A 25,018-nucleotide genomic window follows, 5' to 3' on the forward strand; every position below is an offset into this window, starting at 1 on the left:
TTATATAAGATACACATAATATGGTAAATATATTTTATATTAGCATTATTATAGTGTTACTAAAAAAAACAAATCTTTACTATTTTTTTTTAAACGATTTTTATATGATATACATACTACTATAAAAATTACTAAAGGTACAATCACTTATTTTTTTTTTGTTTTTAATTTAGTTTGTTATTAGTTTAACTACCATTTTTTATATTGCCAATTTATTTATTCCAACATTTTATTATTATTTTTTTTTATATGCTATTATTTTGTCGCAAAAAAAAACCGTATACGTCTATTATAATAACATCCTCTAGATTAAAAGAATAAAAAGAAAAAGAGATAAATATTATATAAATAATTTTTGACAATAAAAAAATATAAAATTGTATAAAATGATAAACTAATATAAATTGTATATAAATGTTAATATCATTTGCATGTTTTATAATGCATTATTATATAATTTTTAATTGTAAAAATAATACAAACGGTTAAAGATTTAAAATTTATAAATGCGAATGGGATAGGCGCATGATGAGTTGGCAAAACAAAATAATTTAGCAAGCAATATTTTCATCTAATAATTACGAGAAAAAAAATATGAAGCAGCAGATTGTAGCAAGAGGATAAATTAGAGAATATATTTTTAACGCATTTTTATTTATATATTTATAAAAAAAAAAAATAATAAATATATATATAATAACAATTAGTAAAATAAATATAAAAAAGCCAAAAAAAATATATATATAAAATACATAATTTGCGAAATATAATGAAATATAAAAGAAATACAAAAAAATATAATACTACAAATTAAAATTAAATAATACTCAAGGGCAAAAGACTTGCCGATATATTTAGGAAGCAGGCTAAGCTATGATTATAATAATATATAATTATAAAATGAAACATAATTCCAAGTAACACCCAAACTATATATATATTTATTTAAAAGTTATAAAAAAAAAAAAATAAAATAATCCTCATAAAAATATAAACTGGATTTACGAAAATTTGTATAGCCTCTTGTATGTTTTGTATTTTTTTTTTTTATCACCATATAATTTTTTTTATTTTTTTTTTCTTTAAAAATATTATATATAATTTGAAAATTAAGACACATTTGCACGTATATATATGCCTAACATACATGTATCTAACACAGATCTTCATAAAAGCTTATGCTTAAATGTGAAGTGTCGCTTTTTGTTTGATGGCTATTATATATAATTTAAATAAGGCGAAACTGCATATGTAAATATATATATATATATATCCCTATATATTATATATATATATATATATATATTTACGTATACAGTTTAACCTTAAAATATACCTAAAAATATATTACAAGTGCACAAAGAAAAATGTCAATAGCGAATTCCTCGAAGATATTTGTAGGAAGTATTCCCAAAGACGTTACTGAGGTAATTTCATTTGATAAATAAAATGAAACTTTCTATAGAATCTCTACAAATGCATATATAAATAAGCAATATTTCTTTCACTTCTCTACATATTCCCTTTTTTTTGTATCAAATTTGTAGGAGGAACTAAAAACAGAAGTGGCAAAGTATGGAAATGTAGTTCAAGTATATTATGTCCCAGCCACTGCTCAAAGTCCAAGAGGCTGGGCATTTATTACATATGAACAAAGATCCGAAGCATATAAAGCAATCGAATCTTTGGATTACAAATGTATATTTCCAAATAGCCAGAGGCCACTAGATGTGCGTTTTGCAAGTTATAAACATAATAATACAAATGATATGCAAGTAAATTCTATTAATAAAAATATATGGCAAAAACATGTAACGTCAGATGGCCATCCATATTATTACAATTCGGTAACTGGCCATTCTCAATGGGAAAAGCCTAAAGAAATAGCGCCAGTCAATTACCCCGCAAAAAATACTGTTGCTTCCTTTGGTCCTCCTGGGGCTAATGTTTTTGTATTCCACTTGCCATCACACTGGACCGATATGGAGCTCTATCAGGTAAGCCATGCCTAAAAATTTTTAAAACATAAAATGTCGTAACATTGCTCATTTTGCAACGTCAAATACTTTGAAACATATCCCATCCCCACCTTTTTTTTTGGTGCAGCACTTTCAACACTTTGGGTACGTAGTAAGCGCGAGGATACAGAGAGACGCGAACGGAAGAAATAAAGGATATGGCTTTGTCAGTTTTAATAACCCTGAATCAGCATTAAATGCTATAAAAGGTATGCATGGATTTTATGTGTCTGGCAAACATTTGAAAGTACAATTAAAAAAAGGTGAAGAACATTATATTCAACTAAATTCACCAGCACAACCGCAATTAACACCTGCACAGCCATATACAGTTCAACAACCTATAATGGGAAGCCATCCACAACCATATATGACACATTTAATGTATGGAGGTATGGATTCTCCAAATCAAATGAGATATAATACTTATTCGTTAAGTAGATAATAATAATAATAATATATATTTTTATTTCTTTATTTATATGTAACACATACATAATCATTTATATATATATATAATATATTGCATGTTTTCATAAATATTAAATCCCTTGTTTTTATTATATACCTTCATTTATATTTCATACCTTTCGTTTTAAACGACTTTTTTTCAACTATACATATCTATATATTTATATATTGGTATCTATATTATCATTATGTTTTTCTTTAATATGGTAAAATTTCTGTATGTACATATTCATATCATTATTATTTTTATATTATATAAATTAACGATGTTCAACAGAAACATTTGTCATAATAAGAAAATAAAGTATACATTTAAAAAATTATATAAATACAAATATTCTCTATATCCGCACTATTTTATTGATGTTATTTCCCAAATATTTTTTTATCAATTTAGTATGCTATTACCGTATTTGTAAATGCATATGAAAAAAAATTGTTTTCCTTTTTTCAACCAAATTAATCATTTTGTAATTCCAATATCTATTATATTAAAATACCTGACATGTATATCTATTTTTATTATGTATATTTGTTTGCCTATAATACCCTCAATATTTGCTTACCTACTAAATTCTACAGAGGGAAATTATACAAACACATTTTTTTCTAATTAAATATAGTAAAACTATTACATATTAATTTTGTAAATATGTAAGAAAAAAATGTCAAGTATCAAACAAATCAAAAAAACATAGGAAACATATAATAAACACATGCCAAAATATGTATAATAAATAAAATAGCGGGACGCATTTCAAAGTGCCGTAGCAAATATCGTCGTAATGTTCTTTTTTTTTCCTTTTCCCTTAGAAATTTTCATACATATATTTTTTTTGTTTTTTATTTACCTTATATAAATATTCACAATCCTAAATTTACGTAATTCTTTTTATTTTATAAAAAAAAAGTTACAATATACATGGTATAATCTTTATATAATGTTAAGGACAAATTTTTTGAAAAAAAAAAATATATATATATATAAATATTATTAACCATGGATTACAAAAGCGAGCAAGCAACGGAAAAGGAAAGTTTATCGTTGCTATATGAATATACTAACGAATTTATTAATATTAATGATAATAGCTTTAAAATACTTATTGACAATAAAAATAAAAAGCAATCCTTTTACATACAATTTGAATATACAGAAACCTATCCCAATGAAGCTCCTATATATAAAATCGTCGATGGTAGCACACACCACATATCAATGTTTTCTACCTATACATCCTTACCTTCAATCCATCAACTTTATTTTTTTCACAAATTAAATTATATGTCAATGTCACATTAATTTTACATTTATTCCCTTATGATTTTTCTATACATACACCATCTTATATTATGCAGACAATATTATTCTAGTTAAATATACATATATATCATTACTTTTTTTATTAGGAAAAAACATATCTGAGACTTTAAAAGCGAATATAGAGCAACAAATTAAAGAGACCATTGAAAATAATTTGGGATATACCATGATTTATAATATAGTCGAAAACATAAGGGTAAATATAAATATTGCAATAATTGCATGACCAATACATAATTTTTAAATCAGTTTACCCCAATATTAGCCATATCATTATCCATATAGTATGTGCATATTTTCGTTTATTCTGTTTGTACCATTATGGAATAAAAATTATATTAACCCGTAATTTTTTAAAATATTTTTTAACAGACATACATTTTGGAAGAGGTAGAAGAAAAATCCATGTACGATGAAATGGTTGAGAGGCAACTTAAGTCAAATGAAATTGATATAAACAAAGAGATTGATGAAACAACAAATGAAATTACCAACGAAAATGTTTTGGAAGTAAAGGAATGTTGTGAAGAAAAGGTTAAAAAAAAAATATATTTTTTATAAATGACTGTGTGCATGTACAACTATTATTACAACCAAAATGGAAAAAAAAAAATACATTAACAATGGTACATTTTATTATGAACATACATAATTAAAAACAAAAAATTTATTGCTGTTCATATTTTTTTATATACATTTACAGTATCGAGTAACCGAAGAAGAATTCAATGCATGGAGAAAGGAGTTTTATAAAGACTATTTACCCGAAAATAAAAATATTAATAATGCGGATAACCCTACAGGGAAAGAACTTTTTGAGAAAGGCAAACTTGATTTAACTGAAGCAGATTCTGAAGATGGTTATTAATAATATTTTTATATATATTCTATATTAATTATTTATTATATTTTTGTAAAACTTATGTATTTTCTTTTTTTATGTCATTTTTCTTTTTAGGTGAAGCAAAATGGTGTAACGAAGAATTATTTTGTGAAATCGATTTAGATATTTAAGTATGTAAATAATATGCACAGTACAGAAAATATTAACTTTTTTTTTTTTTATTCAGTCATATATTTTCCTATAATGGGAAATATCGTTTTATTATTATAAAAAAAATTAATTTCATTAATTGTAAATATTCTTATTTTTCCTAATTTTTGAATTATTCGTTTTCATATTTTTTATTATCATATATTTATGCATATGTATATGCAATATATTTTTTTGTTGATTATATTCCTTATAGTAATAGTGTTTTGAATTGTTTTTTACTTAATGTTTATATGCATAAACTCACGCATATATTTAATTATATATTTTTTGGCGCAACTGATTTCTATGCTTAAAATAATTAAAAAAATTTAATAAAAATAAGGCTGTTTAAATAAGTATTTTTAAAGTGATCAATAAGAAATTAAAACAAGCGCATTTTTAATTATCTACATATATGGTACTAAATACATACACCTATATATAAATACTATTATAGCGATGACTATTTATCCTTAAGATTATGTCATAAATTATTATTTCCAAACATTTTAACAGCTATTATTATATATTACCTATACACGAAACGCAAATAAAATGGAATATTTCATGCTATGTGTTTCTTCAAAGTTTTACTATAAAACTCATGTACATATAATAGCCATAGATCAGTGACATATGTATTATATATACATGCATAGTTGTATGTTTTTTACTCAAATATGAGCAAATTACCATTTCCGTCGTTTTAGTATCATTTTATCTATAAAATGGGGAACACATTATATAGTAATATAGGACAAAATACAACAGAACAGGATGAGATATATTATAAATATTTGAATAACTTATACAACATATACAATTATTTGTTAAAATATGAACATTTCTATTTTATGAATTCCTATACCCTCAATTCCTTTTGCCATGTGCTTGAGGTAAACAAAAAACGACAAAACGAACCTAAGATTTGATTTGATGCCACATAAGCATCGGGGTATACCTCATTGTATACCTTGTTCATTAAAATAAAAAAAAAATCAGAAAAATTTATATCCCCTTCAATATTCATTCAAATCTTTTTTCTCTCTTTTAGGGAATTAATAATAATGAGGGGCATGTACTAATCAAAATTTGTAAATTAAAAGGAGAAACCCCAAAAATAAAAAGAATATTATATACACTCAAGTTCCTTTTTTCATTTGATCTCTTCCCGAATGTGTAAGTATTACAAAGATTTATATTTTATGCTACCGTCCCTAATATCATATATTATGCACATATAATATACATTTTCGTGAAACCTTTTCCTTTTTCAGTCTACCATATAACCGAATGAGTGTCTACGAAAATAATATTTATATTTATAGAAAATTCATATACAAAAGTTTAGATAACTATTTATTAAATGAACAGAATAACTATAGTTTTTGTTACTTTTATATATTTCAAGCATTGCTATCAATAATACAACTACATTCGTTGGGAATTTATCATGGTCACATAAAAACCGAAAACTTTTTAATACAAAATAATATGCATATTCTTATAACGGATATAGATATACTGAATAGATACATTTACTACATTCCAAAAATAAGGTACAGCTACAATATGTCAAAAAAATGAAATTATATATTATTTTTTATTCGAAACATTTTTTGTATCAATATTCCGACGTGCTATTTACCAGTTTTTCTTTTCCAAATTTGTTTTATATAATTAATTCTCTCGGATGTGGTCTTAAAATAATTTTAGTCTATGTCCATACATGTATTGTTGTATATGCTTATTTATATTTGCACGCTTGTAGTTGCTCTAAATTTATTACAACATTTTGCACACACTTATACTTTTTGTATTTTTTCCCTAGATATGACAACAAACGAAAGGAGAAAATCGATAGAATGCAAGAAGATATATTCAACTTGGGAATACTAATTTTAGAAATTTTATTAAAAAATAAAAACATTTCTTATTTATTTCATGATGAAAGCTATGATGACAATAATGATAATTTTTATTCAGAAAAAAGAAAGCAAACAAAACTATATATGATGGAAAGTAAAAAGCTAATAAAATATCCAAATTTTGGTAATAATATTATTAACACATCAAAAAAAAAAACTAGCGAAAAATTTTTTCATGCTTTATCCTTGCCGTTCATAAATAAAAAAATTATAAATGAAGAAGAAGATTATTTTCAAAAAAATAAAAATTTGAGAATGAATATAGACAAATATAAATATTATAACTATCATTATATTAATCATATTAATTATATTAACATATACAATGATATATATAACAATGGTACCTCTTACGAATTTGTAAATACAGAGCATGAAAACTTGACTAGCCAAAATATAGATAAAAGTAAAACAATAATAAATGAAAATAATAATACAAAAAAAAAAAAAAAAAATAAAAATAAAAACAATGCTTATAGTAATAATGATATTGATATAAATAGTGACACTGGATATGATGATAAAATTATTCATGCTTATAGTGATTATGAATTATTTAATGATTATAAAGAAATAAAAAATAAGCATGCCACAAATAATCACAGTTTATACACACAGTCTGATATTTATACAAATACAGCATATACCCTAATTGACAACTCCAAGGATGTTAGTAATATTCGAAATCAGGGAAGACATAAATATGAACAATCTGAAAGAAAAGAAATCATAAATAATAGAAGGTTAAGTTATTTTAATGGGAATGCAAAAAATGAAAGTAATGAGAGCCAAAATAGTGGAAATAATAAAATTCAAAATGATACATACAATAAAACTACAAGCTGTGTTTTGAGTAGTAGTGAAGGTAGTGATTCAAATGTTAGAAGAAAAGAAAAAAGTGCTCCATATAAAATATGGAAAGTAGTTAGTTTAGTTAAAAATCCGTTTGTCATTTATTCATTAATTAATCATTTTTTTTTGGAAAAAAATAAAAATATATTTAAAATATTTAACTATTGGTCTCACCATATTTTTCCGAGCACATATAAATATGTATTCTTTCCCCTTTGTATACTTCAATTTCATCCAATCTTTCGAAAACACGAATTTTTTATTTTACTAATACATTTCAATTTGCCATTTATATTATTTCATTTTGATATCTTTTCAAAAAAGGAAAAAGACAAATATGCTTTAATAAAAAGGACTTCAAATATTTATAAAAAAAAAAAAAAAAATGATAGCTATTTTAATATCAATTATCAAGCACACCGTAATAGTGATCGATCCTTAAAACCGAGTTTAGGAAAGTATCAGCAAAACAAAAAAAAACATATAAACACACTTGCTTACTACATAAATGTTGTTAAAAAACATACGACCGATATTAATAAATATCAAATACGAACATATATCAATGATACAAATTTAAATAGTAAAGTAAAAGGGCAAATATTGGAAGAGTGGAAAACTTATAAAAAGCACAAAAAAATGGAAATAGAATCAACAAATAGAGAGCAGAAAAATAATAAAAAATTGTATCACTGCAAATCCTATTTCCCTTTCCCAATATTATCCTATAATAATGCTCACGATTTTTATAAATTCTTTTTACTATTTTATAAAAGTGTGTATTATTCCATATTTTATGAAGAAAAAAGTTATATGGATATTTTCAAATCTCTTGAAATGTACAAAAGAGGTATTTACTTATCTCTATTTAGAGACTTTTACTTTAAAAATACAAATCGTCGTGATAAAATTATTAATCGGAAGGGTATTAAAAAAAATGATTCTACAAAAAATTCTAATACTAATGAATATAACTACAAATGGAGTTACACCGAAGATATATATCAACTAATAAATATTTTAATTTGTTCTTATAATTTTATTTTATATGATTCCATTAAAATTCTCATACTTGAAATAATATACTTAATAATATGCCATATAAAAAACGAAGATTTACAAAGAGAATTAATACCGTTTTTATTTTATTGTTTTAAAAAAACAAATGATGAAAATATTAAAGTTGTTATAATAAAATGTATTTATATCATAATCAATAATGGAAATAAATGTGAATATTTTTACATGTACATTGATAAGTTTTTACCTAACTTTTTTATGCTCAAAAATACACAACAAAATTATCAAAAATATGTACATGCAAAATATTTACCCCTATTTGCAACCATAACAATTCAGTATATATATAATTCATGCTTATTAAAACAAATGGGAAAAAAATCGTTAAGAAATAAAGAAAGAAAAAATTTTTCAAAAAATAGTATACAAGATATAAGTAGCCTTGATCAAACCAGCTATTTTACAAATACTCAAACAAGTGATACATGTAGTAGTATAGAAATTTATGATACCACAGGTGATAATAATAATAGTAGTGTTCTAACGGAATCAGCATATATGACAATACTAAAAGATATGAGAAATAAATTTATATCCATTTTAAATGAACCTAATGATTTGATTTTGTTTGAATTTTATCAAAATATAATAATGTTTTGTACAATTATGAATAAAAAATGGGTTAAAGTTTATATATTACCATATATGCTAAAAAATAGCTATAAAATAAAAAATATTTTTATCAAAGCTATTTGTATTAAAACTATTATTAAAATTGTCTTTTATATTAATGAAAAAGGACCATTTAAAATTCTTTCAGAATATATTAAATCAATAATTTCCGAGCAAAATAATGAATTAGTTTTAAAAATTTTGTTATATGAATTTCTTTTTATTTTAAAAAAAAACTATAAAAAATGGTCAACATGCTGTACTACTCCCAAGATCCAATATAATATGATAATTATGAAATCCTCAAACCAAAAAAATATCAAAAAAAAAAAAAAAAAAAATATTATCCCACTTTTATTTTTAAAAAAAATCAATTTCACTCCCCTTTTAAATCATCCATCCTCAAAAATATCAGATCTAACATATGACATAATTCATATTTTACAAAAAATAAAATTATAGAGATACTACTTACGTGTGTGTGTGTGTGTGTGAAGTATAAAAATTATCTCTACATTTATTTTAATTAAAAAAAAATTCGATAATATGACACCAAAATAAATACAACAGTATAATGGAAATAAACCATCCTTTTTATTTTTTATATTGTAAATATAGAATGCAATATTTTCCTCTTTTTTTTTTGTCATAACTTTTAGAAAATATAATAATTAATTTTTTTTTTGTTTTTATTAAAAATGTATAATTTGGGCATTGAAATAAAATATAATTTATTATATCCTTTTTTTCATTGCTTATGAATTATGTTTTTTTATTTTTCTATATTTATTTTTAATACCTTAAATTAATTGAAAACGTTTGTGTTAATAATTGTATAATATATATATTCACTTATTTCGACAACTATGTAAGCATTTGTAATACTCTCTTTTTTTTCTCCACCTTTTGGCAAACATAGATTTTAATCACTCTAAAAGGTGCTAGTTACACATGCAAAAATATTAGAATCGGTATTATTATATGTGTAATATTTATGTGTATATTTTTTTTTACTTTATTTGTTAGCTATTTAATTTTTTTTTTTTATAAAATTTTCATTTTACAACTCATATAATGTAAGGCACACCTAAAAAAATATATATTTTTACATATACATAAATATGTGTAAAACTATTTTTATCTATTTATATAAGCACTTTTTACAATCTCGATTTTTTTTTTGTAACGTAACAACGCCGATTTATGTCATTTTACGCTAAAACATGTATACAACACACATAAAAAATATATATAATTAAATAAATTTTAATAATTAAAATTAATTCAAGTAAATTTAAATATCTATATATTACTATTTTACTTTATTTTTTTTTTTGAATAAGAAAATCAATGGAACCAAATATTTACTAAATTTGTGTAGTCTCACATTTTTTTTTTTGTGTTTAAAAATTATGTAGAAAAAGTTGTAAAACATTATATAGTAAAAGAATTAACCTACATTTCAATGGATTGATAAAACATATATTTATATATGGTTATACAAATTTTAATTAATATTACTCGATTTTACGAATTAACAATTTTCTAATGTTACCTAAAATAATGAAAAAAAATTATTACATAGAAAAAAAAGAAATTAAATCTTATTACAATTTACATGTGTATAGCTATTTAAATAGTTGAACTTTTTTTTAGTGTTTTTTTTATAATTATATCTAATTTTTTAATATTAAAAATTATTTGTTTATTTTATAAAGGTATAATTCAAGTTGTAATAATTCATTATATGGATTTAATCTAACAGATCATAGATATTTATAAAACAATCATTTTTTTAGTGAAAAAAATTAAGCCTATATATACACACATAATAGTATATATATTTACAACAACAAAGATACTTATATAATTTAAATCCACAAAAATAACGTGACCCTTTGGATTAACCCAAGATTATGCCATTTTTGAAATAAGAATTCAACCCGATTTATTTTCCAGTATATATAAATTTATGCATTATTTAAAGTTTCCATGTTTTCTAAAATGCACATATTTATATAAAAAAACAGCCAATTATTTTATTTATTTTTAATTAAAAAAAATAAAATTAAAAAAAAAAAAAAAAAAAAATAATACTATTTTAATTAAACAAGGTAGTGTGTGCTCGCTATATATACCATATAGCCATCGTCGAACCAAACAAATTAGTGCTTTAACGAAAATAAGACAAGATGGAATTTTTATATAATGTTCAGCTTTTCCAAAAAGGGATTGAAGAAATCAAATTAATGAAAAATTTGATAAGCGGAAAAATCGATATCGCTGCGATCAAAAATGAAGGAAGTTACATGAACAAACTAGCCAAAATCAGATTATTAAATGAAAAAAATAAAAAATACAACGATTTAGCTAGCTCGGAAAAAATAAAATCATGCGCTGCTAAAAAAGGAAAAAAATCAAGAAATAACTCATCAAATGGAAATAAAAAAGAAGGAAAAAATGAAGACAACTCAAACAACCAAAATAGTCAAAATAACGAAAACAACCAAAACAACCAAAATAATCAAAATAATGAAAATAACCAAAACAGCCAAAATAACCAAAATGGAAATAATGGTAATGATGGCTCTGATGATGGTGAAGATAAAGAAAAAAAAAATAACTTCATAGAAAACAATTCCGATGATGAAGAAGAGAAAGAAGAGGAAAAAGAGGAAAAAGAAGAAGAAAAAGAAGAAGACGAAAAAAATAAATTTATAGAAAACAATTTCGATGATATCCAAAACGAAAATAATAGCGAAATTACAAATAATGTACACACAAATGAAGATAATAATATTATAAATAGAGTTGACTCACCAATTAAGGAATACAGCTATGAAGATTCTCGTATTGAAGCTTGTATATATGAAAATATAAAAACTGAAAATGAACAAATAAATAATGATAAATTTAATGAAAATAAAAAAGATTATTATGGAAATCCATTTACTGCTAGTAGCTGTGAAGATGCCATGAAAATGTCTATCCCAAATGGTTCATTTGCTAATTCCAATGAAATAAATAAAGAAGATAAAAATAAAACAAATAATGTTGTAAAAAAAATAAAATTTCAAGATGAACAAAATGATGAAGATAACAAACCACCACAATATTCCAGTTTTATAAAACATTATGTTACTAATGTTGGAGATAACAATAAATATATTTTAAAAAATAATATCCCAAATTTTCCAATCGAATCTCAATCATTTGAATTTAACAAATCTAATGAAATGAGCTCATTTGATTATAATAGTTTGTCTTCAATAGAACAAAAAAAAAAATGTTGCACCCTTCCAAATTTCTGTAGTTTTGGTGGAAATAATAATGAAAATGAAAACGAAAATGAAAATGAAAATGATAATAAAGAATCTTTTGAAAAATCCGAAACAAATGAATTTAAAACAACTAAAAGCCATGCCTCAATCCACCCAGGATATTATGACAATTTTAATTATAAAAATATTTTCAGTTCTCTTAAAAAATATGATTGTACAAATCCAACCAATTATTTACAAAACTACAATTGTATGAGGAACACACAAGAATTTATTAAAAATCACTCAATAGAAGAAGGAATTGAATTCATTAAAAATAATGTCGATTTTGAAAAAATAAAAACAAATGTAGATGTAGAAAAAATTGCAAAAAGTTTAACTATGAATAGTTTAAAACAAAATTTAAGTGTCGATTTTATTAAAAATAAAATAGATATAGAAAAAATATCAAAAGGATTAAATGTTAGACAAATTATGTCAAAAATATATATCAAAAGTCCTAAACATAATATCGATTTTCAAACTATTAAAAAATACATTGATATTAATCAAATTACACAAAATGCTGATAGTTTTGATGGAAGTTATGAATTAGAAGACTTATTTACTAATTATATACAAACTTATGTAGATAATATTAAAGAAACAGTTGATATGCAAAAAATGAAAAATAATTCTTATGGTATATTTCAAAGTTGCAATCCACAATTATTAAATAAAAATTATTCTAAAGCAGCTACAAAAAGTATACAAGCTATTAATTCAATGTATTCAAAAAGTATATCCAATTTGAGCTTAGATGATCATAAAAAATTTATTGCATTTAATCAAAGCAAATCGGCTAGCTTAATCAAATCATATTATACCAAAAAAGCTACTTCTGTTCAAAAAAAAATCGAAGTTAACAAAAAATTCTTAAACAATTATTTTAATGCCTGTATGATAGATTGTACTAATAATTCAGAAATATCAGGATCAAATGAATTAGCTCAAAATTCTTTTGCTGATTATCAATATAGTAAATCCGGATCATCCTACCCAGAAAAATCCATGGATCTTGAAGATATGAGACTCAAATCATTTTTCAAAACAGCTAACTACAATGATGCAGAAAAGAAATTTTATTCAGGTATGTGCTGTGGTGGTGCAAAGAGTGTAGATGGTGATGAAACATTAAACAATGAGCCATCTTTAACACCCGAGCAATCTATGAATCTTGAAGATATGAGACTTAAGTCATTTTTCAAAACAGCTAATTACAATGATGTTCAGAAAAAAGGATTATGCTCTGGCATATGTTGTGGTGGTGCAAAGAGTGTAGATGCTGGTGAGGCCTTAAATAGTGAACCATCATTAGTACCAGAAGAATCTATGAACCTTGAAGACATGAGACTCAAATCATTTTTCAAAACAGCTAACTATAATGATGTTCAGAAAAAAGGATTATGCTATGGCATGTGCTGCGGTGGTGAAAAAAGTATGGATGTTTATGAGGCCTTAAATAGCGAACCATCATTGGTACCAGAACAATCTATGAACCTTGAGGATATGAGACTCAAATCATTTTTCAAAACAGCTAACTATAATGATGTTCAGAAAAAAGGATTATGCTCAGGTATTTGCTGTGGAGGTGCAAAGAATATAGATGCAGATGAAGCTTTAAATAGTGAACCATCATTAGTACCAGAAGAATCTATGAACCTTGAAGATATGAGACTTAAATCATTTTTCAAAACAGCTAACTATAATGATGTTCAGAAAAAAGGATTGTGCTCTGGCATATGTTGTGGTGGTGCAAAGAGTATGGATGCAGATGAAGCATTAAACAGTGAACCATCATTAGTACCAGAACAATCCATGAATCTTGAAGACATGAGACTTAAGTCATTTTTCAAAACAGCTAACTATAATGATGTAGAAAAGAAGAAATTTTATTCAGGTATGTGCTGTGCTGCTGCAAAAAGTGGAGATGCTGATGAAGCTTTAAATAGTGAACCATCGATAGTACCAGAACAATCTATGAACCTTGAAGACATGAGACTTAAATCATTTTTCAAAACAGCTAACTATAATGATGTTCAGAAAAAAGGATTATGCTCAGGTATTTGCTGTGGAGGTGCAAAAAGTGGAGATGCTGATGAAGCTTTAAATAGTGAACCATCATTAGTACCAGAAGAATCTATGAACCTTGAAGATATGAGACTTAAATCATTTTTCAAAACAGCTAACTATAATGATGTTCAGAAAAAAGGATTATGCTCAGGTATGTGCTGTGCTGCTGCAAAGAGTATGGACGCATATGAAGCTTTAAATAGTGAACCATCGTTAGTACCAGAACAATCTATGAATCTTGAAGACATGAGACTTAAGTCATTTTTCAAAACAGCTAACTATAACGACGTTCAGAAAAAAGGATTATATTCCGGTTTGTGTTGTGCTGCTGCAAAAAGTGGAGATGCTAATGAGGCCTTAAATAGTGAACCATCATTAGTACCAGAAGAATCGATGAACCTTGAAGATATGAGACTTAAATCATTTTTCAAAACAGCTAACTATAATGATGTTCAGAAAAAAGGATTATATTCCGGTATGTGTTGTGCTGCTGCAAAGAGTATGGATGCTGATGCAACTTTAAATAGTGAACCATCTTTAGCACCAGAACAATCAATGAACCTTGAAGATATGAGACTCAAATCATTTTTCAAAACATCTAACTACAATGATATAGAAAAGAAAAAAGGATTTTTCTCTGGTATGTATTGTGGTGCTGCAAAAAGTATGAATGCTGACGAAACTTTAGATAAAGACAGCACAGTTCATTTTGAGACTCAAGAATCAGAAACCTGTGAATGCCCTCATAAACATTTAGAGCAAGCAAATCAACATGATGATGATTTAGAAACAAATGCTACATGCTTTAGCAGACCTAAAAATCATTTAAGATATATGAAAGTCGTATTACCCAATAATGAAGAAAGCGACATCATATATGATGACAGAAAAAAAGTATTCTTTGATTTAGATGGCAATGCTTATGCACATATTGTACATAATTTATACTTTAATGTAAAAGATAAATTAGTTTATGAAATTTATTATGTTGATGAAATTAATTATGAACAAATCAGAAATTCTTTGGTTAGATTTGGTAACTACATGGTTACTGAAAAATATGCACCATGCAAAATTATTATGGAAATGTGCAAAAAATTCAACAATATGATGAACAACATTCTAGGAGTGAATAAGAGCGAAACATACTATCTTGACAGAGAAAATCTTGTCGAAGTTATAATTAAATAATTACACCATTGAAATAAATTATGTATAAATATATGATTTTTTTTTTTTTGTATTCCCTGTTCATACATAAATTTATTATTTTTTTTTTGTTCTTTTTTTGTTCTTTTTTCGTTTTTTTGGTAACTATGAACTTTATTTTATTTACGTAAGATTAAGCTCGTTTTAAAAAATATTAATTAATGCCACCACATTATATTATATTTATATATATAATATACGTGAGTGTGTGTGCAAATATGCATGTATATTGTTTTTGTGAAATAAAAATAGCTGTTTATAAAACATAATATTAAAAAAAAAAAAAAAAAATTAATAGCTAGCTACATAATGAATTTTTAAGGCCAAAGGCACAAAAAATATTTACTTATAAAAATGTGCATATAAATTATGGATATTAGGAGGCACATTATTTGGGTGTAGCAAATAAATAAGAAAATTAATAAATAAAAAAAGTAGAATAAAATTAAAAAAAAAATAACAAATAATAAATGGAATATACAATACACAGTGAGTATATTGATCTATAATTCTCCCAAAAATATGTTGCAATCAGAGGAACAGGATGCAACGATTTCTTCAATCGGATGAAAGGCAACATCATTTATTGTACTTGTATGACCAGGCAATGTATATTTTAAATCTTTTTGCTTATAATCGTAAATATATAAATAGCTATCTCCACTTCCACACGCAAGTAAATTATCATTATTAAATGCTAACCTTATTAAATTGTAATCAATGTTATATTTTGGTGAATTTAAAGAATATAATAATTTCTCATCACAAGGAAAAGGTTGAATATCCCAAAAACATATTGTTTCATCAGCACTTATTGAAGCTAATATAGTTTCATCATTATTTATATCCAAACCACTTATATAATCTTTATGTCCTTTTAATGTATCTTTTAATTGATAAGTTTTTGTATCAAAAATTTTTATAGTATTATCAACTGAACTAGCATATATAGTATCTCCTTTTTTATTTCCACACACACATAATAATGGAAAATTATCTTGAATAGTATATATACAATTTTTATTTCGAAAATCCCAAAATTTTAAACTACCATCATCACTACATGTAGCAAATATATTATAATCAATTATATTTAAACTATTAATTACACTTGTATGGCTTTTAAAACTTCGTATTTTTTGTTCAATTTCAACATCCCAAAGAAAAGCATTATGATCAGCTGATACACTACATAAATAGGTATCATCTTTTGTCCATTTGACTTGTAACACTGCATTTTTATGTCCTCGAAAAACATTAACAGTTTCACATTCGTTATAAACATTATGTACCATTACAGTCATATCAAAACTGGATGATGCTATAAATTTACCATCAGAAGAAAAGTTTATTGAATATACTTCTCCTTTGTGACTATTTATTAGCATATTTTGAAAAAACAACCCAGTTTTTCTTTCACCACCTTCTGTTTTATCAACCTCTAGGGCATATCCTTCAGATTGTACTATCTCCATTTTGTCACAACATATATATATAATATATTTATTTACTTCCGCACGTAATGTGACTATTTTCCGTTTTCACGAAATGGGAAAAAATTAAGCTACATTATATAGTATTTTATTCTTATCACAATTTACTTTAAATTTTTTATTTTTTTTTAATTATTAATTTGTTTAACTTTGATCTGAACATGATATATTTAAATTTTAATTTTAAAAATTATAAATTTCTTACTTTTAAATATTTTTTTGACAATCACCATAATAATACTAAATATAATAACCCTCGCGAATAAGCTATGCTGCTATGAGCCCATACATACTATATAATATTTTTTATTTATTTATATTTATTCATATATTTATTTATTGTTATAATATAATTGTATATTATTTATAAATTGTATAAAATTTTACTATTTCTTTTAAGCCGTGCAAAAAAAAATACCTAAAAAAATTAGCAGCTTGGCATTATTTAATAAGAGAAAAAAATTATAACCAATATTTTTTGGGGGGTAACTATAATGTGTTTCCCCATTTTGTATATATTTGAAAGTGTTCACAATCCTACTAATAATATTTTATACTGATATTTAGTCAGGTTAAAAAATATATGAGAGAAAAATAAAATAATGTATTTTTAAAATGTATATTTTTCCAAAAAAATTTCATTTTCAACATTCTAAATATGACAAACAAGTATCAGTTGCAATAGTATTGTATATATTTACAATGCTTAACTACAAACAGGATTTGCTGTGCTTAAAAAAAATTAAATAATTTATATGGGATGTCATAAAAATTAAATAAAAAATGGATATACAAATATATAAGGCCTTTTTTTATAAACCATTTTTTAGATCAAACTAAAAAGACACCTTCCCATGCCCCCACAAAATAATGGTATTTAAAACTACTATAGGATGTCGAAATTACATAATGATTGTTTTTTTTTACAATTTAATATATTTTATAAAGAATTACACTTTTGGATTTATATTTGTAAAAATATACGACTAATCAATGTTTTTAACTTGCCTCATTTTTATCAATATTTTAAAAAAAGAACAAATATAATAAAATAAATATTTTAGGAAATATATTTTTATTTATTACTACTTATCAATATTCATAAATATGTAATAGAATATATATTTTTCCATATATAGACAAAAAATAAATTAATTGCTACCCCTACTTAAATAGAAATTTCTGAACGTTAAGAATATTTATATAATACGTGCTAATAAATATTATTTCGAAAATAAAAATGTTTTGTTATTTTACATTATAATATTTATAGATTTCAAAATGTACCAAAATAATATATAATATATAATGGGCGTAAATGTGCTACCTTTGATCTGCTTTTCTGTGCTTTTATTTTTAATATTTTGTTTATATTAATAATTCTTATGTACCTGGTTGTCAAAGAAAAAAATAAGCCCGTGTATATTTTTTGAAAAACAGGAAAAATATAAAATAGTTATAATAAAAATGGCAACCACATATAAAAATATCATTTGAGAAAATGTTGTTAAAGTATCATCATATATACTCTTAAATTTTTATAATTTTTTTTATATATTTAAATATTGCTCAATAATCTACAATAAAATTAAGTATACAAATTAATGATTTCTTTATTTGTCTAAAAAATAAATAAAACACTATATTCCAAATTTTATTTCTTAAGGGCTTGTCAGAAAACCCCACAAATAGAAATATATATATGTGTGCATATTTATTATTACACCTTATATAATTCCATTGTATTATATCACATACAATTTGTAACACAAGATATATTCCAAAATCTGTTTTTCAATTCATTTATCCATATAGCTTTTTATGAAGGCTAAAGAGTGATATATTTTTTTTCAATTTTTATTTAATTTTGTCTAAAAAAAATGTATCGAATTATATTCTTCATTATTTCATTGTTATTGCTATTGGTTGCTTCTTTACTAGTTTGTGATGTAAAATGGATTGGTCCTACTTTGAAAAAAGACAACACTAATTATACAATAAATAATAAACAAACTAAGAACATTATTTTAACCATTTTCAAAAAAAAAAAAAAAAATATTTACTCATATAGCTATTTTGGCAATTTAGCTAGCTGCCGAATTAAAAGTCATAATAAAAAGGTGCACACATTTGGTGCAATTTTTTACAAAATTTTTGAATTTATTTATTCAATAATCAAAAAAGGAAATAAAATAATAGACAAGTTCGGACGGAGTAATTGTTATGCTACATATTTCTCAAAAGGGAATATATTTATAAATGAAATAAAAAGAAAGACAAAAATTATGAATGGAATAAAAAGAAAGACAAGAGTTATGAATGATTTGGTGTATGGTGATGATGAAAATAATGACATAATTAATCTACGAAATTTCAAAAATAATACAAATCAATATTTTACATGTTTTTTAGATAAAGCAAAAGAAAATACAAATGCTCTTAACGAAATTGATAAATGGGTAGATCCTAAAACCCAATCATGTTATTGTCATGAAGAACATGCAGAGCCATGTTCTTTGGCTGATATATCTGAACTTAATCCGTTATATTTATATATGAATAATGAAATGTGTAATGCTAGAAATAATAATAATAAAAATAGTGAAATATTTATTGCACTAGCTGAATATAATATAATAAAATGTAAACATGCGGAAAATAAAAACCGGAACGTACCAAAAAATAAAAACAACGATAACAATGTTTATCAACATGATCCAAATGATAAGTTAGACAATGAAGAAATGTATAATTATTGTAAGTATGGATTAAAAATATGGAATGATAAAAATCTATATAACTATAATAACTGTAGTACAGTAAAAAGTTTAGACGAAAAAAATAAAGACATATGTATTGAAAAGTGTAGAGATATACAAACCCGATGTAGTGATAAAAATATATATTTCTATTCATTCGATATATGTAAGAAATATTATGAAATTGGGTCATATACAAGAGATATTTATATTAATGTTTTTAAATACTTTGATGATAATTGTACTTATTTTGATCCAAATAATCATGGTATTGTTTTATGTAAACATTCAAAAATAAAATGTAATTTTAGTGTTTGGTCTGAATGGTCAGAATGCACTAAATCCTGTTTAAAAAATGAATTTGACACGGACCCAATACAAAAAAGAACCCGATTTTTAAATAAAGATATGCAATATGCTTCTAAAGCATGTAGTGTATATATGAGTGATGATAATAATACGATGGAGGTTCAAGTATGTGCAGACTTACCTTATTGTAACGATCCAAATGATTCAAATAAAGAAGCAACATCTAAAATAAAGAAAGGTAGATATCCAGATGAAGAAAGATTATTACCATTTGTAATTTCACTAGATGAAATAAATAAAGCAAATGCTATAAAAGAACTAAATAATAATGATACCGATTTAATGAATGAAAATTTTGTTATTAACAAGTCAGAAATATTAGCCAATTGTGTAATAACAGATATGAAACAATATGATAATTATATTAAATATAATGAAAAAAATAGATCTTGTTCATGTCCTAATAATGAACCAACTTGCTACTTTAAAGATATATATAACTCATCTACATGGAAAAAACAATTTGAAAAATTATGTAAAAAAAATAAAAATATAAATGTTGTAACTGCTGATTTTATTCTTATTAATTGCAACATGTTAATTAGTTTAAAAAAAAATGAAATTTCTATTAATACATATTTAGCTATGACTTTTGATTGCCGTTCACCTTTATTCCAATACTTGTTTTGCTCTAAAACATCAGATCATAACGAAAGAAATTTTATATACATGATTGTTACTATTATGTTGGGTTCGATTTCAGCAATATATGTTGTTTATTTAATTTTTAAAGAAATTACAAAATATAAAAATATGTTTTTTCAATTTAGCGAAAAAAATAAACTTCAACAGGACAAAAAAGATGTACAAAGTGAAATGACATCAGAAGAAGATACAGTTACAGATAGCTTAAAGAGCGACTAGCCATCAAACCTTCTAGAATCGGCAAGGATGAACCCGTTAGAAAAGTATACCACAGATGCATACACACATTTTTGTATATGCTTTTTTGGATATATCAAGATATAATTTTTATATTTAATGTATCGTTTAATAAATTAATGAAGTCATGAAATGGAAATGAATATGAGTGCACGTAGTTGCATGCATCGAAGTATATGTAGACATGCAAAGTTAGTTTGAAAAAAGAAAAAAATAAAAAGAAAAATGAAAAGATAAAAATGACGACGAAAAATAAGTAGCAGAAGACAACAAATACGTAAACGCCTCTATGTCTGAACTGCCAACTTGATCAAATGGTCCATAAATATTTTCAAAGAAACATCGTCTGTATTAATTATATATGATTCATTTGTAGAAGTTCCGAATGTACTTCCACTAAGTGTATTGTGAGTAGTAGATGGATTCACCTTGGCTAATAAAAATCGACTTTGGCTTCCTCCACTATTACACAAAACAAATTTAGGAATAGGGAATCTGTCATCTAATATAGATTTAGCATCCTCATGAGGTGCATTTAAAAGTTCTTTAAAATGTGCATATTCTGGTTTTTCATGAAACCCTTGTTCTCTCCATTGATAAATCATTTCACCATACCAAACAACAATATGGAAATATGAATCTAATAATAAAATAACATTTGATTTTAATGATTGTGCATCTAATAGGACAGGTATTGGTGTTTGGGAATCAAATGAATATTGTAATAAAGCTGGTTGAATCATAATTAAGGAATTCATGACATTCTCTCTTAATAAAATAGAACGATAATATGCAGTTTCATCTGGACTTGCATTAAAAGTTTGTAAAAAATGAGACCGTCTTAAATGATACATAAATTGAGGATATATAGAAAATTCAGATGATAAATGGAAAGAATTTATATCATCTTTTTGATAATCTGCAAAAGTACTAACAAGTCTAATTAATTTTCTATCTAGCCATCTCAAAACATCTATAGGTTCATCAGTTTCAGCTTTAAATACAGCAAATCTAGCCATTAAAACAGCTGCAGTTTCTTGATCAAATCCTTGAGATATTTCGGCAATACTTGGTTCAGCAAATCTATAAGAAATAGTAGTAACTCTCAATCTTCTTCGACCACTAGGATGTTGATAAAGTGTTTGAAATTGTAAATATGCTTGTCTATCATGTGGTAATGAAGAAACATTTTGATTAACTATATCAAAATAAAATGCAATTGTTGAATTTTTATCTAAAGCACAAATTGTCCATTCACAAGTACCACCTTCTCCTACACATGTATCTGAAACATATGGAGCTGGTTTTTTATTACTAGAACATCCACCAATAGCACCACATATTTTAAATTCTTTAGAACATATAATAGTTAATTTTGCATTATATCCATGTTTTATATAACCTGTTGAATCTGTTTCAAAAATTTTTTTAAAAGAATCTTTAAACACATTCATAGAAAAAGAATCAGCCATTACCATAAATCCATTTGTTTTTTCACAACATACTTTCATTTCATATAAACCAATTTGATCTAATGAACATGCAAATATATCTATAGCATGTCCTGACATAACTGCTCTATTTGCTAACGATACATAATATTTTAATGCTTTTTTTACATGTCTAGCATTACTATTATCTTTTTGTAAATCTAAATGATGTCTTAAAGATTCACTAAGAGGAGTATCAACTATTTTTCCAGGAGATGTTGTATCAGCACCTCCAATAAACATCATAATTCGACCACTTAATTGATTACAACAACATTCTAATAAACTAATAGCGACACTTAATGCAGTTCCAGTGCACCTTTTTGCTCTTTGATCTGGTGGTGTTGGCCAACTATCTTTTGAAATATCTTCTAATAACATATTTATATTATATTCACATTCACTTACTGGTTGTAAAAATCTACGAGCTGATGCAGATGTAGTTGAACTTCGTGGATCATTACGGCTTCCTAAATTTAATTGTTTTTGTAAATCTTGTGCACTTATATCTTTTGTCCCTTTAAATACATATGATTTTAAACAATCAGTAAAACCTATTTCATGTACATAACATAAGTAGCCAAAAGTAATTATTCCTATATATGCATCATTTGGCATTAAACTTATACATTGTTGTATCGAATCTTTAAGTTGTTCTAATTCTTCTTCTAATAAACAGGTATCTATCACAAACAAAAATGTTGGAGGAGGAATGTCTCCCACGTTTGATGGCTGAATGTATTCGATATTAGAGTACATCACATCTGCCGGTAAATTCTGCAAAAGGAAAAAAAAAAATAAGATGTAATTACAGCACAATAAATTGTAAAAATGCAAAATTTTATAATCCATTTTTTACCTTTTCAGATATATGTTGAGCATAATGAGGAGGAAATGGATTTTTTATATTCGAAAACGGACAAGTCCATGTTTTATTTCTAAAATCAATATTACAGTAAGGATTTAAAATACAATTACTTGTTTTACATTTTAATGGTTCATACTCAACTAACTTTACACTATTTTCATCGGATCGTTTTAAAACTGTATATAAACATCCTAATGGTATTTCAATTTTGCTTGCTTCATTTTTTGTAGGCGGCCAAAGATTCCAACTGAATCTTATCCCTGTTTGATTCTCTTGAAGATGAATATCCATTTTATTTTGTAAATAATATGGACATGTATATATGACTCTCTAAAATTGACTAAATAACTAGCTATCCCAATATGTTATACACTATTGGGCCTATTTTTTATTTGCTAACGTTTCTATATCTTAGTTCGTTGCATATAGCAATAACCCTTTGTTCTTATTTTCTTTTTCTATTTTTTTTTTACTCATTCACAAATCTGGGTATTTTCCTTTACATAGTTACCCAGGGAGATGGTACTTGCACGTTTGTAGCAGAACTAAGCATAAACAAAATCAAGAACGTGTACTTGCACGCCCAAGGCTTGTATGCACTAAGTCTGTACGTTTGTAATTGTTATGTATATGACAAAGCTGATTAGTCAGCTAATTTTCTTTAATCTCCTAATACAGTGAGCAGGTTATAGGATTATATTATGGAAGTAAAAAAATAAAATATATATATGTATATATAAATTATAGATTTACAACTTATATTAACAAGTTTAGAATATTTTTAAATATTATTAAAAAAATAAATAAAGTTACTATTAAGGATAAATTCAAATAATGTATTACTTTATGAAATGACAAATTTAAATAATGTTATTTTTATATATCATTTCATATACTAAAAAAAAAAAAATTAGAATTGTTATTTAAATTTTGTAATTAATTTAGCATTTTATCCTTTAAAATAATTATAAAATATAAAATGGTATATATAATTATATCCATATAAATATATATATTATGTAAAAATAAAATAAAAGTAGAAAAAATGCAAAAATGTATAAAAATTAATATAAGCATACCTCTAAATCAAATTTACTAATCGTTGTATAAATATTTAACATATTCCCCATATGATGTTAGAAAAATTAAATAATAAAAAATGCATATGTAAAAATATATGCATAAAATAATAATACTACGCTTATATGCATATAAATAATAATACTACCTTATA

General features: G+C 24.4%; 7 protein-coding genes across 7 annotated transcripts; 5 read left to right on the forward strand and 2 right to left on the reverse strand.

Moving 5' to 3' along the window:
- Positions 1–1,367: 1,367 nt before the first annotated feature.
- On the forward strand, positions 1,368–2,463 carry PVVCY_0700730 (RNA-binding protein, putative; the record flags this gene model as incomplete). Its single annotated transcript, XM_008627975.2, has 3 exons — positions 1,368–1,427; positions 1,548–1,997; positions 2,107–2,463. 3 exons carry the CDS (start codon positions 1,368–1,370, stop codon positions 2,461–2,463), a joined length of 867 nt encoding a protein of 288 aa, XP_008626197.1.
- A 1,026-nt stretch (positions 2,464–3,489) lies between these two features.
- Positions 3,490–4,827, forward strand: PVVCY_0700740 (RWD domain-containing protein, putative; the record flags this gene model as incomplete). The annotated part of the gene is made up of 5 exons (XM_008627974.2): positions 3,490–3,688; positions 3,900–4,009; positions 4,186–4,347; positions 4,517–4,673; positions 4,772–4,827. The coding sequence occupies 5 exons, from the start codon at positions 3,490–3,492 to the stop codon at positions 4,825–4,827; spliced, it is 684 nt and encodes a 227-aa protein (XP_008626196.2).
- A 750-nt stretch (positions 4,828–5,577) lies between these two features.
- Positions 5,578–9,783, forward strand: PVVCY_0700750 (serine/threonine protein kinase VPS15, putative; the record flags this gene model as incomplete). The annotated part of the gene is made up of 4 exons (XM_008627973.2): positions 5,578–5,745; positions 5,904–6,028; positions 6,127–6,408; positions 6,681–9,783. 4 exons carry the CDS (start codon positions 5,578–5,580, stop codon positions 9,781–9,783), a joined length of 3,678 nt encoding a protein of 1,225 aa, XP_008626195.2.
- Positions 9,784–11,513: 1,730 nt separating this feature from the next.
- On the forward strand, positions 11,514–15,905 carry PVVCY_0700760 (conserved Plasmodium protein, unknown function; the record flags this gene model as incomplete). Its single annotated transcript, XM_037634165.1, has 1 exon — positions 11,514–15,905. One exon carries the CDS (start codon positions 11,514–11,516, stop codon positions 15,903–15,905), a length of 4,392 nt encoding a protein of 1,463 aa, XP_037490307.1.
- Positions 15,906–16,426: 521 nt separating this feature from the next.
- Positions 16,427–17,398, reverse strand: PVVCY_0700770 (conserved Plasmodium protein, unknown function; the record flags this gene model as incomplete). Its single annotated transcript, XM_008627971.1, has 1 exon — positions 16,427–17,398. The coding sequence occupies one exon, from the start codon at positions 17,396–17,398 to the stop codon at positions 16,427–16,429; it is 972 nt and encodes a 323-aa protein (XP_008626193.1).
- A 1,898-nt stretch (positions 17,399–19,296) lies between these two features.
- PVVCY_0700780 (conserved Plasmodium protein, unknown function) lies at positions 19,297–21,408 on the forward strand (the record flags this gene model as incomplete). The annotated part of the gene is made up of 1 exon (XM_008627970.2): positions 19,297–21,408. The coding sequence occupies one exon, from the start codon at positions 19,297–19,299 to the stop codon at positions 21,406–21,408; it is 2,112 nt and encodes a 703-aa protein (XP_008626192.2).
- A 305-nt stretch (positions 21,409–21,713) lies between these two features.
- Positions 21,714–24,075, reverse strand: PVVCY_0700790 (protein transport protein SEC23, putative; the record flags this gene model as incomplete). The annotated part of the gene is made up of 2 exons (XM_008627969.2): positions 21,714–23,693; positions 23,776–24,075. The coding sequence occupies 2 exons, from the start codon at positions 24,073–24,075 to the stop codon at positions 21,714–21,716; spliced, it is 2,280 nt and encodes a 759-aa protein (XP_008626191.1).
- Positions 24,076–25,018: the final 943 nt, after the last annotated feature.

Source organism: Plasmodium vinckei (assembly GCF_900681995.1).
Source record: "Plasmodium vinckei vinckei genome assembly, chromosome: PVVCY_07".
NCBI lineage: Eukaryota > Apicomplexa > Aconoidasida > Haemosporida > Plasmodiidae > Plasmodium > Plasmodium vinckei.